The sequence below is a fragment of the Rosa rugosa genome, chromosome 4 (genome assembly GCF_958449725.1).
Source record: "Rosa rugosa chromosome 4, drRosRugo1.1, whole genome shotgun sequence".
NCBI lineage: Eukaryota > Viridiplantae > Streptophyta > Magnoliopsida > Rosales > Rosaceae > Rosa > Rosa rugosa.
This window is the reverse complement of record NC_084823.1, coordinates 43,159,107-43,172,196: the sequence shown is the minus strand read 5'-3', so window position 1 is coordinate 43,172,196 and position 13,090 is coordinate 43,159,107. Positions and strand designations below refer to the sequence as shown.

General features: G+C 42.3%; 1 protein-coding gene across 1 annotated transcript; it reads left to right on the top strand.

Annotated features, from left to right (window-relative positions):
• Positions 1 to 4,376: 4,376 nt before the first annotated feature.
• Positions 4,377 to 5,153, top strand: LOC133707549 (uncharacterized). The gene has a single exon (XM_062133199.1). The coding sequence runs from the start codon at positions 4,462 to 4,464 to the stop codon at positions 4,942 to 4,944; it is 483 nt and encodes a 160-aa protein (XP_061989183.1). The 5' UTR covers positions 4,377 to 4,461; the 3' UTR covers positions 4,945 to 5,153.
• The last annotated feature ends 7,937 nt before the right edge of the window (positions 5,154 to 13,090 follow it).

The following is a 13,090-nucleotide window of genomic DNA, read 5'->3' as shown; positions in this document are numbered from 1 at the left end:
TTAGAGTGCTCTACAGTGATACTAAGTTTCGGGTTATTACACTTAAGAATTGGAACCAGACAGATAATCACTTAGCATAAAAGTAGAATAAATGATATCAACTCAAATACCTCACCTAGGCGGTAATCCGCCACCTGGGGTTTGAGGACTTTTCTATAGATACGACTCAAATACCACACCTAAAGGCTTTCCAAGAAAATTCTATCTCAAAAACACTAAATTGTATTCAGGCAAAATATAAGCAGATCACATTTCTTAAAGAAGAAATCAATTTTAAACGAATCGATACTCAACTCCAAGAACCTTTTCTCCAACAAAAAGTCAAAACATTCGAAGAAAAAATTATTAACGAATTATGTTCGGATATTCCTACTGCCTTTTGGCATAGAAAAAAACATATTGTCACTCTCCCTTACATTAAAGGATTCCATGAGAAAAATATTCCTACCAAAGCCCGTCCAATTCAAATGAATCAAGAAGTCATGGAATTCTGCAAAAAGGAAATTAAAGATTTACTTCACAAAAGAATCATCAGACAAAGTAAATCCCCGTGGTCATGTCCTGCCTTCTATGTGCAGAAAAGTGCCGAATTAGAAAGAGGAACTCCACGCTTAGTCATCAATTATAAACCTCTCAATACAGTTCTAGAGTGGATTCGATATCCTATCCCCAATAAACGAGATCTCATTAACAGATTAAATAATGCTGTCATTTTCTCCAAATTTGATATGAAATCTGGTTTCTGGCAAATACAAATTAGTGAGGAAGACAAATACAAAACTGCTTTTGTCACCCCTTTCGGTCATTATGAATGGAATGTCATGCCATTCGGTCTTAAAAATGCCCCCAGTGAATTCCAAAATATTATGAATGACATTTTCAACCCATATAGTCATTTTTCCATAGTTAAATATGTGTGTGTGTGTGTGTGTGTGTGTTTATATATATATATATATGTGTGTGTGTGTGTGTGTGTGTGTGTGTGTGTGTGTTATATATAGATATATCTATATATGTGTGTGTGTGTTTATAAATATATATATATATATATATATATATATATATATATATATAGACACATATAGATATATATTTGTGTGTGTGTTTATATAGATATATAGTCATATATATATATATATGTGTGTGTGTGTGTGTGTTTATATATATATAGAGATATATATATATATATATATATATATATATATATATATATATATATATATATGTGTGTGTGTGTGTGTGTGTGTGTGTGTGTGTGTGTGTGTGTGTGTGTATGTGGAAGTTCTTATACTATTATACTTCTATATAAAATATGTGCATATATATATTCTAAATATCGGTTGACCAATTCGATCGGATTCGAAAATATGGTGAAATTGACTAAATTTTTTACCACACTCATAATTTATTGTAATAAACTCATCCAACGGTCGGTTTTTCCATTTTCTTTGAATTGATAGGGAAACTCTTTGGAGTGTATGATATATAAATATAAGTTTATAAGAGTAACTACGTTTGACCTAGTTGATCGAATTCGAAACAATAACCAAATTGGCTAGAATTTCTACAAACACCATAAAACATTACAATCTCTCCATCGAGCGGTTGGTTTCTCCGAATTCATTTCCCACTTCATGGTTGCTTTAGAATGAACCTAAACAATTTAAATGCAATGTATAAGTCATACAACTTTAGGAAGAAAATTGGTATAGGCCAATGTGTTTGTAATTAAAATTAAATTTTTTTATCTTATGTCCACGCACATCCATCGATGGAATATATACAAACGTGATGTGAAAAAATACGCACGTTTCGCGGTTGTCACGCCATCGGTCAACCAAGAAAACATATAAGTGACTACGGTTGACCAACTCGATCGGATTCGAAAATATGGTGAAATTGGCTAAATTTTTTACCATACTCATAATTTATTGTAATAAACTCATCAAACGGTCGGTTTTTTCATTTTCTTTGAATTGATATGGGTTGCTCTTTGGAGTGTATGATATATAAATATAGATTTATATTTAAATTATGTAAAATTATATATATGTTTTTAGAAAACTGTGAAGTTACCGTTTTCTAATCATACCGTTGGATACCAGCTGTGAGAGTGTGAGACAAATCAGACAATGACCTAAACCTAAACTTCCTAAAATTTATCACTCTCTCATTCTCTGTTTCTCAAGGCCTCAAGCCTCAGCCTCCTCTCGACGACTTAGTCACTCAGAGTCTCAGATCTAAATATCCATACCTCTATAGCTCCTCAACCTCCTCTCGACGACTCGACCTAAACCTCCATACCGGATCAGCCTCCCCTCGACCTAAACCTCCATACCTGATCAGCCTCCTCTCGACCTAAACCTCCATACCTCCTCAGTCTCCTCTCGACGACTCGACCTAAACCTCCATAACGGATCAGCCTCCTCTCGGCGAGCTGGATCTGTTCACAGCGAGTTGGATCTGTTCACGGCGAGCTCCTCTCCTTCTCATTGTCCATCGCTATTTTTCTTTTTTTCCTCTTCCTCATCTCACGGGCTGCAAGAGGGGATAATCTGAGAGCTGAGGTGTTAATCGAGCAGGTACTAGTTTTGTTGATGTCTTTGGTCTGTGGTTTTGTTTCTGTGTTGTTAAGATTATAAGGAGTTATATGTGTGAAGATATAAACTTTGCATTGAAAAAGGGCAGAAAAGATTAGAGGTTGATGTCTTTTCTGACCTAATCTTTGTTTCTGTGTTGTTAAGATTATAAGGAGTTATATGTGTGAAGATGATAACGGGTACCTGTGGTGTTTGGTCTTTGGTCTGTGGTATTTGGTCTGAGAGTACTGGACCTTTGTTTTCTGAGGTGTTAAGATGATAAAGTTCAATAAAGTTGTTGATTAGTTGTTGATTAGGCATATTTGGATAATTTGTCTAATATTGTCAGTTGCCACTTTCGGTAATCGATACTAAAAGTGATGCACTTATGAATAAAGTCTTTGATTGTGCAATTTGTTTTTACTCTGTGCCTGATAATAACAAAGAATTACTCTGTGCCTGATAATAATAAAGAATTAGATTCTTGTTTTGATTGTGATCTCTTACATTGCAGGATGAGTAAGAGCAAACAAAGGAATGGACAGTAGCATCTCTGCGAATAAGTTTTAGCTTGCTCATTCAAAACTCTCAAGTAATATCTTAACTTTGTTTATTTCCAGCTAGAAATGGATGATATTAATGCTGATAACTTGACAGAAGCCGGAGCTTCATCTATTTCTGCATCTTCTAAGAAAACTAGATTCACTAGTAATGTTTGGGAGTTTTTTGAAAGGGTTCAAGTTAATGACCATGGAAGTATGGTACCAAAAAATAAATGTGGGGTTTGTAAGGCATTGCTTAGAGGTGGTGCGAGTGCTGGTACTAGTCATTTAAGAAGGCATTTACAAATTCATGAAAAAGGGCAGAAAAGATTAGGTCTTGATAGTTCTGGAAAGGATTAAATTCAGTTTAGTCCCTCAGACTTTAGGCCAAACATCAGTTTGGTCCCTCATCTTTTTTTTTTAATCAAACTCATCCCTGATCTCTCGAATTGCATCAACCTCGTCCAAAATTTGAATCCGGCCCCAAATGTGACGTCATCTGCTGAGCTGGAGCAGACAAGGAGGTCCCACAGGAAGGGCATAATGGACATTTCGTATTTAATCTAATTTCTATTTTTTTTTCTCTTATTTTCTCTCTCTTCTCTCTCTCGCTCTCTCTCTCACTCACATCTGAAACAGAGAGAGGAGCTCTCTCTCTCTCTCTCTCACACACACATATTCCCAGCCACCATGAACACCGGCCGGCCACCATGAATCTCTGCTCACACCCTCGACCACCTCCACACCCTCGACCACCTCCACACCCTCGACCAAACTCCACACCCTCATGGTGGAGTGAGAGAGAGCAAGTACCAACCTCTAACATCGACCTCCACTGCTGGCTCCGCTTCCCCCTCGATTTCCTCCCCTTCCGCTCCCCCCACCCCGTCGCCTCCTCCTCCGGCCTCCTCTACCTCTGGGCCGACTCCCGCCACTCCACCAAGTCCCTCGTCGTCTGCAACCCTCTCACCCGCCGCTTCCTCACCTTACCTCAGCTCGGCTCCGCCTGGTCAAGGCACGGCTCCGTCCTCGTTGACTCCGCCACCCGCGTCATGGTCCTTACCTAGCTCGTCGCGCTTTACTTCTCCGCCGGCGCCGGCAACCACTGGCTCAAATTCTATTCCAATCTTCCGTCCAAGCCCCGCAGCCCGATCCTCGTGGCCGACTCGGTCTTCGCGCTCTGCGACGTCGGCTCGCACAAATTTGAGGTTAAATAGGTGCTAGCATTTCATCTTAGGTTGGCAATCTCAGAAGGTGAGCCTCCGCAGTTTCAAGATTTGATTTTTGGCGAAAGATCCTCGCAAATTTTGTTAATTTTGTGAAATTTTAGGGTTTTAGAGATGGGCAAGGACGCCAAGGCCGGAGGAAAAGGCAAGGGAAAAGCCGCAGCCGGCGCCGGCTGCGACGAGGGCGGCGGCTCTAAGGGAAAAGGAAAGTCCGGCAAGGGCGGAGCTTCCGATGGGCTCGGCACCTGCACGTATGTGAAGGCAAGGCACTTACTTTGTGAGAAGCAGGGAAAGATCAACGAAGCCTACAAGAAGTTGCAGGACGGCTGGCTCGGAAACGGCGATAAGGTCCCTCCGGCGGAGTTCACTAAGTTGGCCTCCGAGTACTCCAAGTGTCCTTCAGGGAAGAAAGGCGGCGACCTCGGGTGGTTCCCTCGCAGGAAGATGCCCGGCCCTTTTCAAGAGGTGGCCTTCAGCACTCCGATTGGGGCTACCAGCGGTGCTTTCAAGTCCACGTATGTGTTGATACTTTTCGCAATTTTAGATCTTTATAGTCTTTCTGATGCATTTGTTACTCTCTGCTATACACTGGAGTAGAGTAGAGTAGAGTGGAGTGCTTGTTTGTTCCTTTGGAAAACTAATGTGGTGGAATAGGAAGGGCGTGTACTGTTGCAAGCTGTGAAGACTTAATTGTGATACTGAAATTTGTTCTTGGTTATGGTGGATGTGTTTAGGTAATTTTCTCTGCTACTGTCGGTTCGGGGTGATTGAGTCTTGATTGTATAGGTTATTGGCAAGATATGTGTTGAGGGTGTGGAGGTGGTCGAGGGTGTGAGCAGAGGATTCATGGTGGCCGGCTGGTGTTCACGGTGGCTGGGAATATGTGTGAGTGAGAGAGGAGAGAGAGAGCTCCTCTCTCTGTTTCAGATGTGAGTGAGAGAGAGCGAGAGAGAGAAAATAAGAGAAAAAAAAAATAGAAATTAGATTAAATACGAAATGTCCATTATGCCCTTCCTGTGGGACCTCCTTGTCTGCTCCAGCTCAGCAGATGACGTCACTTTTGGGGCCGGATTCAAATTTTGGACGAGGTTGATGCTATTCGAGAGATCAGGGATGAGTTTGATTAAAAAAAAAGAGGAGGGACCAAACTGATGTTTGGCCTAAAGTCTGAGGGACTAAACTGAATTTAATCCTTCTGGAAATATCACTAGTTTTGCTTACGATAAGAATGTTGCACGTAGAGACACTACACCAAAAACTGCATCACACGACGGTGAAAAAACGTCGTCTGATTTGAAGACTCACCGTCGTCTATCTCGATGTTGTCTGATGAAAAATCAGACGACGGTGAATTCACCGTTGTATGATACAAAATCAGTCGACGTATATTTCTTAAAACCGTTGTCCAAGAACTCGACAGATGTCGGACGCACCTATGCGCAGCACTTGTGCGCAGCAGTTCACACAACAGAATTTGCTTTTTTGCCGTTGTGGGTTGAGACTTTCATACAATGGTTTTGTAGTATAGCGCGCTGTTGTGTGATTTAGACTAGGACAACTGAGTTCTAGTCTTTTCTGTTGTATGAGATTAAAACTAGACGATATTACTTATTAAAATCCATTGTGTGATATCTATGAATGCGTTGTGTGAATACCCAAATTCTGAATGGATATAATAGTGATCAATTGGATGACAAATTGAATGCAAACCATCAAATGATCAATATTTGTACCAAAAGCATTGTGATACATCAATTCATCAAATATTGAATTTAAGGAACATTGCTAAAGCTAGCATTCATACATATCATAGACTAAGAAGCTTTTAAGTTTCCTAAGTTTTGCATGATGAAAGAAAGAAGAAAGTATAGCTTTGTAGTCCATGCTTGATTTCCCAATGACCCTTGCTTGATCTTTACTATTCTTTTTTTTGGTAGCTCCGGCTCCTGAGGTCTTTCTAGCTCCGGCTCCTTGGGTCTCTCAGGAGCATTGAAAAGAGCAGCCAAAAGTGCTTTTTGTAGATCAAATCTCTCCTTTTCTTTTCCAGTAGATTCTACTGCATTTGTATTTGAAGCCCTATCTTCATTACTGCAAGAAGACAAACATAGATAAGTCAGACTTATGATTGTATAAGCCAAGTACTTTAAGTACTCACCATCTCCTCCATTCCCCTCTTCGCATAGCAAAGACGGAGATAATAATTAATAAGTATAACAAAAGTAAGGATAGAACAATTATCTCAAATAAGACAGAGGTACTAGGTACTAGAATAGCAATAACTAATTTGTTCTTGACAGATTTCTACCTCTTCTCTTAGTTTGCATTTTACTAGTATGTTTATTGTATGATGACATAAAAGTAAAGGCTACAGAAATGAGATCCTCTTAACAAGCAGTTTATACAAATCTATGACGTCTTATATCTCCTTAAATCTGACGTTGACAAACTGATCAGATTTTCTATGCTCAGTAGACAAAACAAAACAAAGAAAGAAAGACACAATAGGTGTCAAGAAACTGCCTTTGGGGTAAATTGCTGACAACCTAATCAACTATCCGCAACAAAAAGCACTAGACTCCAGAATTCTAAATGAACTAAAACATAGCTTTAGTATAGTTTCCTCTCAACTCCATTAATCATAACACAAACTCCAAAACGAAAGACACATCAATTAAAACTTGCCCAAAAAGGCGGACAGCATTCCTTGCTGGGTGTGAGACAAGTAACCAAAAGGTCAAGTATGAAAACTAATATACTGCTTTTGAAGAAACAAAATGAGGCCTCAAGATGACAAGTATAGAAATTTCCTGGAAATATGAGCAAGACTATATTGCTACCAAACAAGTAACCAAAAGGTCAAGTATCATTAATTTGTATCCCATTGGACAATCCATTGACAGACCTAATCTCTTCAGCTTCAGGACAAACTTGAGAAGAAACAGATTCACAGTTAGTCTTGACACCCTTGCTAGACCAGGGAATACCATGTCTCGCAACAATGTACCCAAGGTATCTGAGTTGCCTATAAGCTCTAAATTCCTCCAACAAGAACTTATTCTTTCCATCTGAAACCTTTGTATATATATCTTCCAAGGAAATACTAGTATCACTACCATCCAAGAGAAGCAAAGCCCCTATTTCAACCAAATACCTATAAAAGGATTGTTACAATATACTAATAGTTCAGTATCATGACCTGCAAGGAAGGGCCTGAAGGTAGTGAATAAAATTAGAGCTTTCATGTACACAAAGCACCTACTAAATATATTTGACAGTCCCAAATTTTTCTTTAGGGCAGGTCAATTGTAGCTCACATTAAAATTTCGTTGACCTCATAATGATAACTACAACAAAAACCATTGAAAAGGAAACAACTAAAAGGCCACATACACCATGGAAGTTTGAAAGGAAAAACTTTAAGCTATAAACAAAATGTTCAAAATTTAATCTCTGAATAAGTCAATGAAATCAGTTGTATGAAGAATGAACAAGTCCAGCTCTTTCCAGTCAAATCTATATCCCCTATTTTTCATAAAGTTTAAAATCCTAGTAATTTGCCAGAGAATCCCACCAAAAAAAAAAAAAAAGGATGTAATCAAAACAAGAATCACAACAAAAAGAAGTTCTCTTTTCACTTACAAAACTTCCTCAATGGAGATATAGAGCTTGCCATTACGAGAGATTCCCGTGGTTCTCCAAATTCTGCCCTTTGGAAATACGACAGCCATGCCCATCTCATCATCCCAGTAAGCCTTGGATACACTAGACCTCCTGCAAGAGATCCCAGAAAGCTCAATATGTGAGCATATATAAAACTCTCCTGTAACTTTTTCACTGAGATGGTCAGTTTAAGAATACCAATAGTTGAAGATAATGATCGATCTTGAAGTACTGATTTAAGTAAAAACCCTACCTGGGTTGCATCTTGGATATGGCACGAGAAGCATAGTGGTTTTCCTCTTCTTCTTCATCATACTCATTGGTATATTCTTCATCTAAACATTCTTCATTCATAATCGTTAATTTTTCAGCTACCTGTGAAGATTAAGAGTAAATCTATAAAGTATAAAATCAGGCAAAACAATAGAAAAATATTGGATCACTGATATCCAAAAATAGCCACATACAAGCAAGAACATGAAGGACTTCAAATAAATAAAATCAGATGAAATTGGTATCCTAATTTCCAATCCAGGAACACATGCGAGCAAAATGTTGTGCTATTGGAGATGCAGATGAGAATCAGCTGGTGACAGCTGATAAGAGTCGATAGAGTATGTTAAGGTCCACCGTGAGACTACAGAATGTTCTTGCAAATTGTGGCCCATAGCCCCATACCAGATAAGCAGTAATTACAAATCCAGAGTTTAATCATACTCTAGCAACGCCATTCGAACTAATTCGATTGCTGATGGTTAGGCACACATGTAAGAACACACACAAACTTACAAACCTATATATTCACTTTAGTACTTATCCATAGAGAATTCTTGAGTTTCCCCACCAGAAGCATAATATATAAAAGCTCCAATATATCAATCCATTAAGATACAATCAGGTGCTCTTTAATGTTACAAATTAGAGTAGCAAAAGCCCACCTCCTCATCGCTTCCATCCTCTGCCATAGTGTTGAAAAACAGCTCATCGTCATTCAACATCTATTCAGAATCATCTATGTCAAGAGGTTCTGAGGCTGAGGAAAAAGAAATTCACAGTTTGCTTACCCTTTGAAGATTTCTATGGTGTCTGCATCCAATTTAGGCAACAATCAATACATAATCTAGAACAACAATCACTTCCAACTTGGAATTAACACGATGTAATAGAGGGTTACTGCCAAAACAAGAACAAAGAAATTGAAACTATTACTTCTTAACGACAAAGAGAAAGCCTTCAACAGCCCCGGAATGAGCTGGAGAACGAGTCGAGGTCTTCGATGGAGACTATGCCAAAACCCAAAAATGTTGTTGCAGAATGAATCTGTTTCTGCACATCGAGGTCTTTGACGGCGATGACGATAGCTAGACTCAACCCCTAATTCCATAGCAGAGAACACTACGCCGATGAAAACCCACTCAATCAAAACAACGAAGCATTAGGAAAAAGGGGGAAATCTAGGGTTTTGAGATGGAGAGAGAAGAGTACCTGACGGCGAGGGGGTTAACGGAGTGGCGACAACGTGCGGGGAGAGGGAGGAGAAGCGCTTGGCGAAGTGGGTGGAAGCGGTAGGGAGTAGTGATCGGCTATTGCAGCAGAGGGGGTGGCCGGATGGTCAGAGAATCGGACGGTGGTGATGGGTTCTGAGAGCAGAAGAAGAAGAAGAAGAAGAATAAGAAGAGCGAGAGAATCAGAAGATGAAGAAGAGACGAGTGGTGCAGGAAAGAGAGGAGCGAAGGAGAGCTGCTCGAGAGAGAGAGAGAGAGAGGCTCGATTTCGTGGAGGCTAGAAACTGATGTTGAGACAGAGGGTCGAGAGGGTAGGTTTCGCACTTTCGCTTTCTTTCTTTTTTTCTTTTGGACGCGATGTGGAATAGGCTTTAAACCTCAATTAATTCTGAAAGTCACTCCCACAACAGAAACGTAATAAACTGTCGTAAGAGTGTACTACTGAAAATAAATGCCAAAACATGGAGGGAAACATGCCGCCTGCTTCATTTTGGCTCAAAAATTTACCGCCTATGTTTCTAGTTCAGACAACAGAATGGCTAAAATCCGTTGTGCAATTTCTGCGTCTTGCACTAGGTATACCTAGTAGAATTTGCAACCAAGACATTCAAGCGAGTTTCCTCAAAATTTGGCGCCCAGCTTTCAATCATACAACAGAAATAGCTATACCGTTGTACCTAGTAGCCCACATTTCATACCATCTGAAGGGAATTATGACTCGAGAGTGGAGGGAAATCTGCCGCTAAATTTTTTAACACTCAGACAACGGACAATACTTAATTGTGTTGTGCAATGTAGTTCTGAGAAAAAAGTTATCACTTTTTTGACATTCACACAACAGAACATCACTAGTACCGTTGTACAATAAAGTTCACTTAAACATACAACAGACAATTTCTGTTCCGTTGTGTGATTAGTGTTGTGTGATGCAGTTTTTGGTGTAGTGAGAACTTGTTGATTATGTTATTAGAGCTGAACTGCCTTTTACTTTTGTTGAAAAACATGATTTTAAAGGAATGATTGGTCGAGGATTTTGTCCTCAATATGTAGGAATTTCAGCCTCAACATGTAAAAGAGATGTGATGAAGAAATTTACTAAGGGCAAAAATGAGTTTTTGAGTTGTACATGGACTTGTACATACATGTACATTTGCAAGCATAATTAGCTCTAACGGGCTACACTCATTGTACCGCTGAAGGTACTGATTCCAACCAAAGGAATGACATGCAGACACACCGCCAGGCGGGCTACAGCCCCAACGTCAGACCACCTCCAGATCGCCGCCAACGCGCCGCCACGCGCCGCGCCAAGATGGCATCAGAAGCTTCTGAAACTGGGAATTGAAGCATATCAGTCCCACATCGAAAACAAAGAGAAGATCAACCTCTTCCTCACCTATAAAAGGTCCTCTCCTCTCTCCTCATTAATTACGCATTCAATACTTTACCTACTGTTACTTTGTCAACATAAATACATTGACTAACTTAGGCATCGGAGAGTTGAAGACCGCCCAACGCGGTCTCCCTCTGACGCCCTTTGTATTTTACTTGGCAGGTAGCGGAGGCTTTGAGAACACCATAAGTATCGATCCGCCCACCGGATCAGCGTTAACAAAGGTTCAGCTACCGCCGAACTTTTAGACATTAACATTGGCGCCGTCTGTGGGAATCCTTGAACAAAAGGCCATCCCACCACAATCACCATGACTAACGGTAGCGGGGGAAACGCTGAAGAGCAGGCAGACCATCCCGCCGTCCCCCAACCTCCCGACCCAGCAGTAGGCGTTAACCGCGCACTATTCACAACCCCGGCCAACCCCGGCGGTGAGGCAAATCCGAGCAGCAGCCGCCCGCCGGTCCAAGATCTCGTCACTATGTACGAGCTAGCACTGGCGGATCTTCACAAGGCAAACAAGGAGCGTGAGGCGTAACGCAAGGAAAAGGCTGAAGCCCAGCGGCAGGTGGCTACGCTCATGACACGTTTCGAGGAATTAAAGAAGACGCTGGAGGCCACCGCCCGCCCAACACAGAGCGAGTAATCACATAGCACCAGGCATAGCCGACCCGGCACCGGAACGTTGGGGCCGGGGCCGGTCATACAGATGCAGGTGCCGCTGAACCCACCCGAGTTATTGGGAATGGGACCACCGCCCATACCCCAACCCATGTTAGAACAAGAAGCGGAATCACTCCCGCACACCAACCGCTCGGAGGCTAGGGCAAGGACCGAGAATATTCCGCCTGTGCCAAGGCGCGGGCTGTCCCAGCGGGTTGTCCAGGCTGATTCCACCAACGATGCAACCGCCCAGATATTGGAAAGGATGCACCAGCTGGAGCAGAGGTTGATCCGGGCGGAGTCGGGCGTCCCAGCGCCAACTCAGAATCCGCTCTTCGCTTCCAGACCCGGGCCCTTCACCGCTGCCATTCTGCAGGCTGTCAGACCGGCATATGCAAAAACCCCAAAGATGGCGCATTACGGTGGAATGTCTGATCCCTTCGTCCACATGGACACCTTCAAGAAGGTCACCAACAACAAGGGGTTCGACGACGCCACCTTGTGCCACTTGTTTAGCGAAACGTTGGATGGCGAGGCAATGAACTGGTTCTTTGAGTGTCCGCCGGGGTCTGTCAGTTCATTCAATGCACTATCCCATGCTTTCCTCTCCCGGTTCATCTTATTATCCGCTGGTCATCACAACACAAGTCAGCTGTTCAGCGTCAAGCAGGGGGAGGACGAGTCACTGAAGGCCTTCGTCACAAGGTGGCGGGCGGCAGCATCTCAGTGCCGTGACCTAGACAAAACGATGGCGTCGGCGGCCTTCAGGAAGGGACTGCTCAAGGGACCGTTCCTCTATCACCTCAACTACAATCATCCCAATGCGACGTATGACCACGTCATGAGTGAGGCGGTCATTCACGCCCAGGCGGAATTCATCACATACGGAGAAACCCCACCGCCACCACTAACACCAAAATCAACACAGCCATCTTCCAGTCATCAGGAAACCGCTAGCAAGACCCCCTCAGCACCATCAACTGACAAGAAAAGGGAGTGGCAACAGGGCCACCACCAGAGCAAGCGGCAGAAGGACCAGCATTACCATAAGGGAAACCGCCCAACCCATGGGGATAACCGCAACAAGCAGGCGGAGTCCTCGCAGCGGTATGCAGTTTTCACGGTCCTGACTGCCTCATATGAAGACATCTACAATCAGTGCAAGGATCAGATCCCACCGCCACCCCCTCCAAAATACCCAAAAACAGGCAAGCCCAGGAACACCGGCAAGTGGTGCAAATACCACGAGGACAGCGGCCACAATACCAACAGTTGCAATGCTCTCAAAACGGCCATTGAGACCTTGTACCGTGATGGCAAGATGGACCAGTTCAAGGTGCGTCAGCCACCACCAGTAATTGCCAACGTTGAGACCTTGGGCCGCATCAACACCATCGATGGCGGTGCCCCAATCACCAGCATGTCTCACAGGGCAAGGAAGCGCTATGCACGCACTAATCACCCAAAGGAAGTCTGCAATATCCGCTACGAAAGATCCGCCAAACTCCCGAAATCAGGTTGG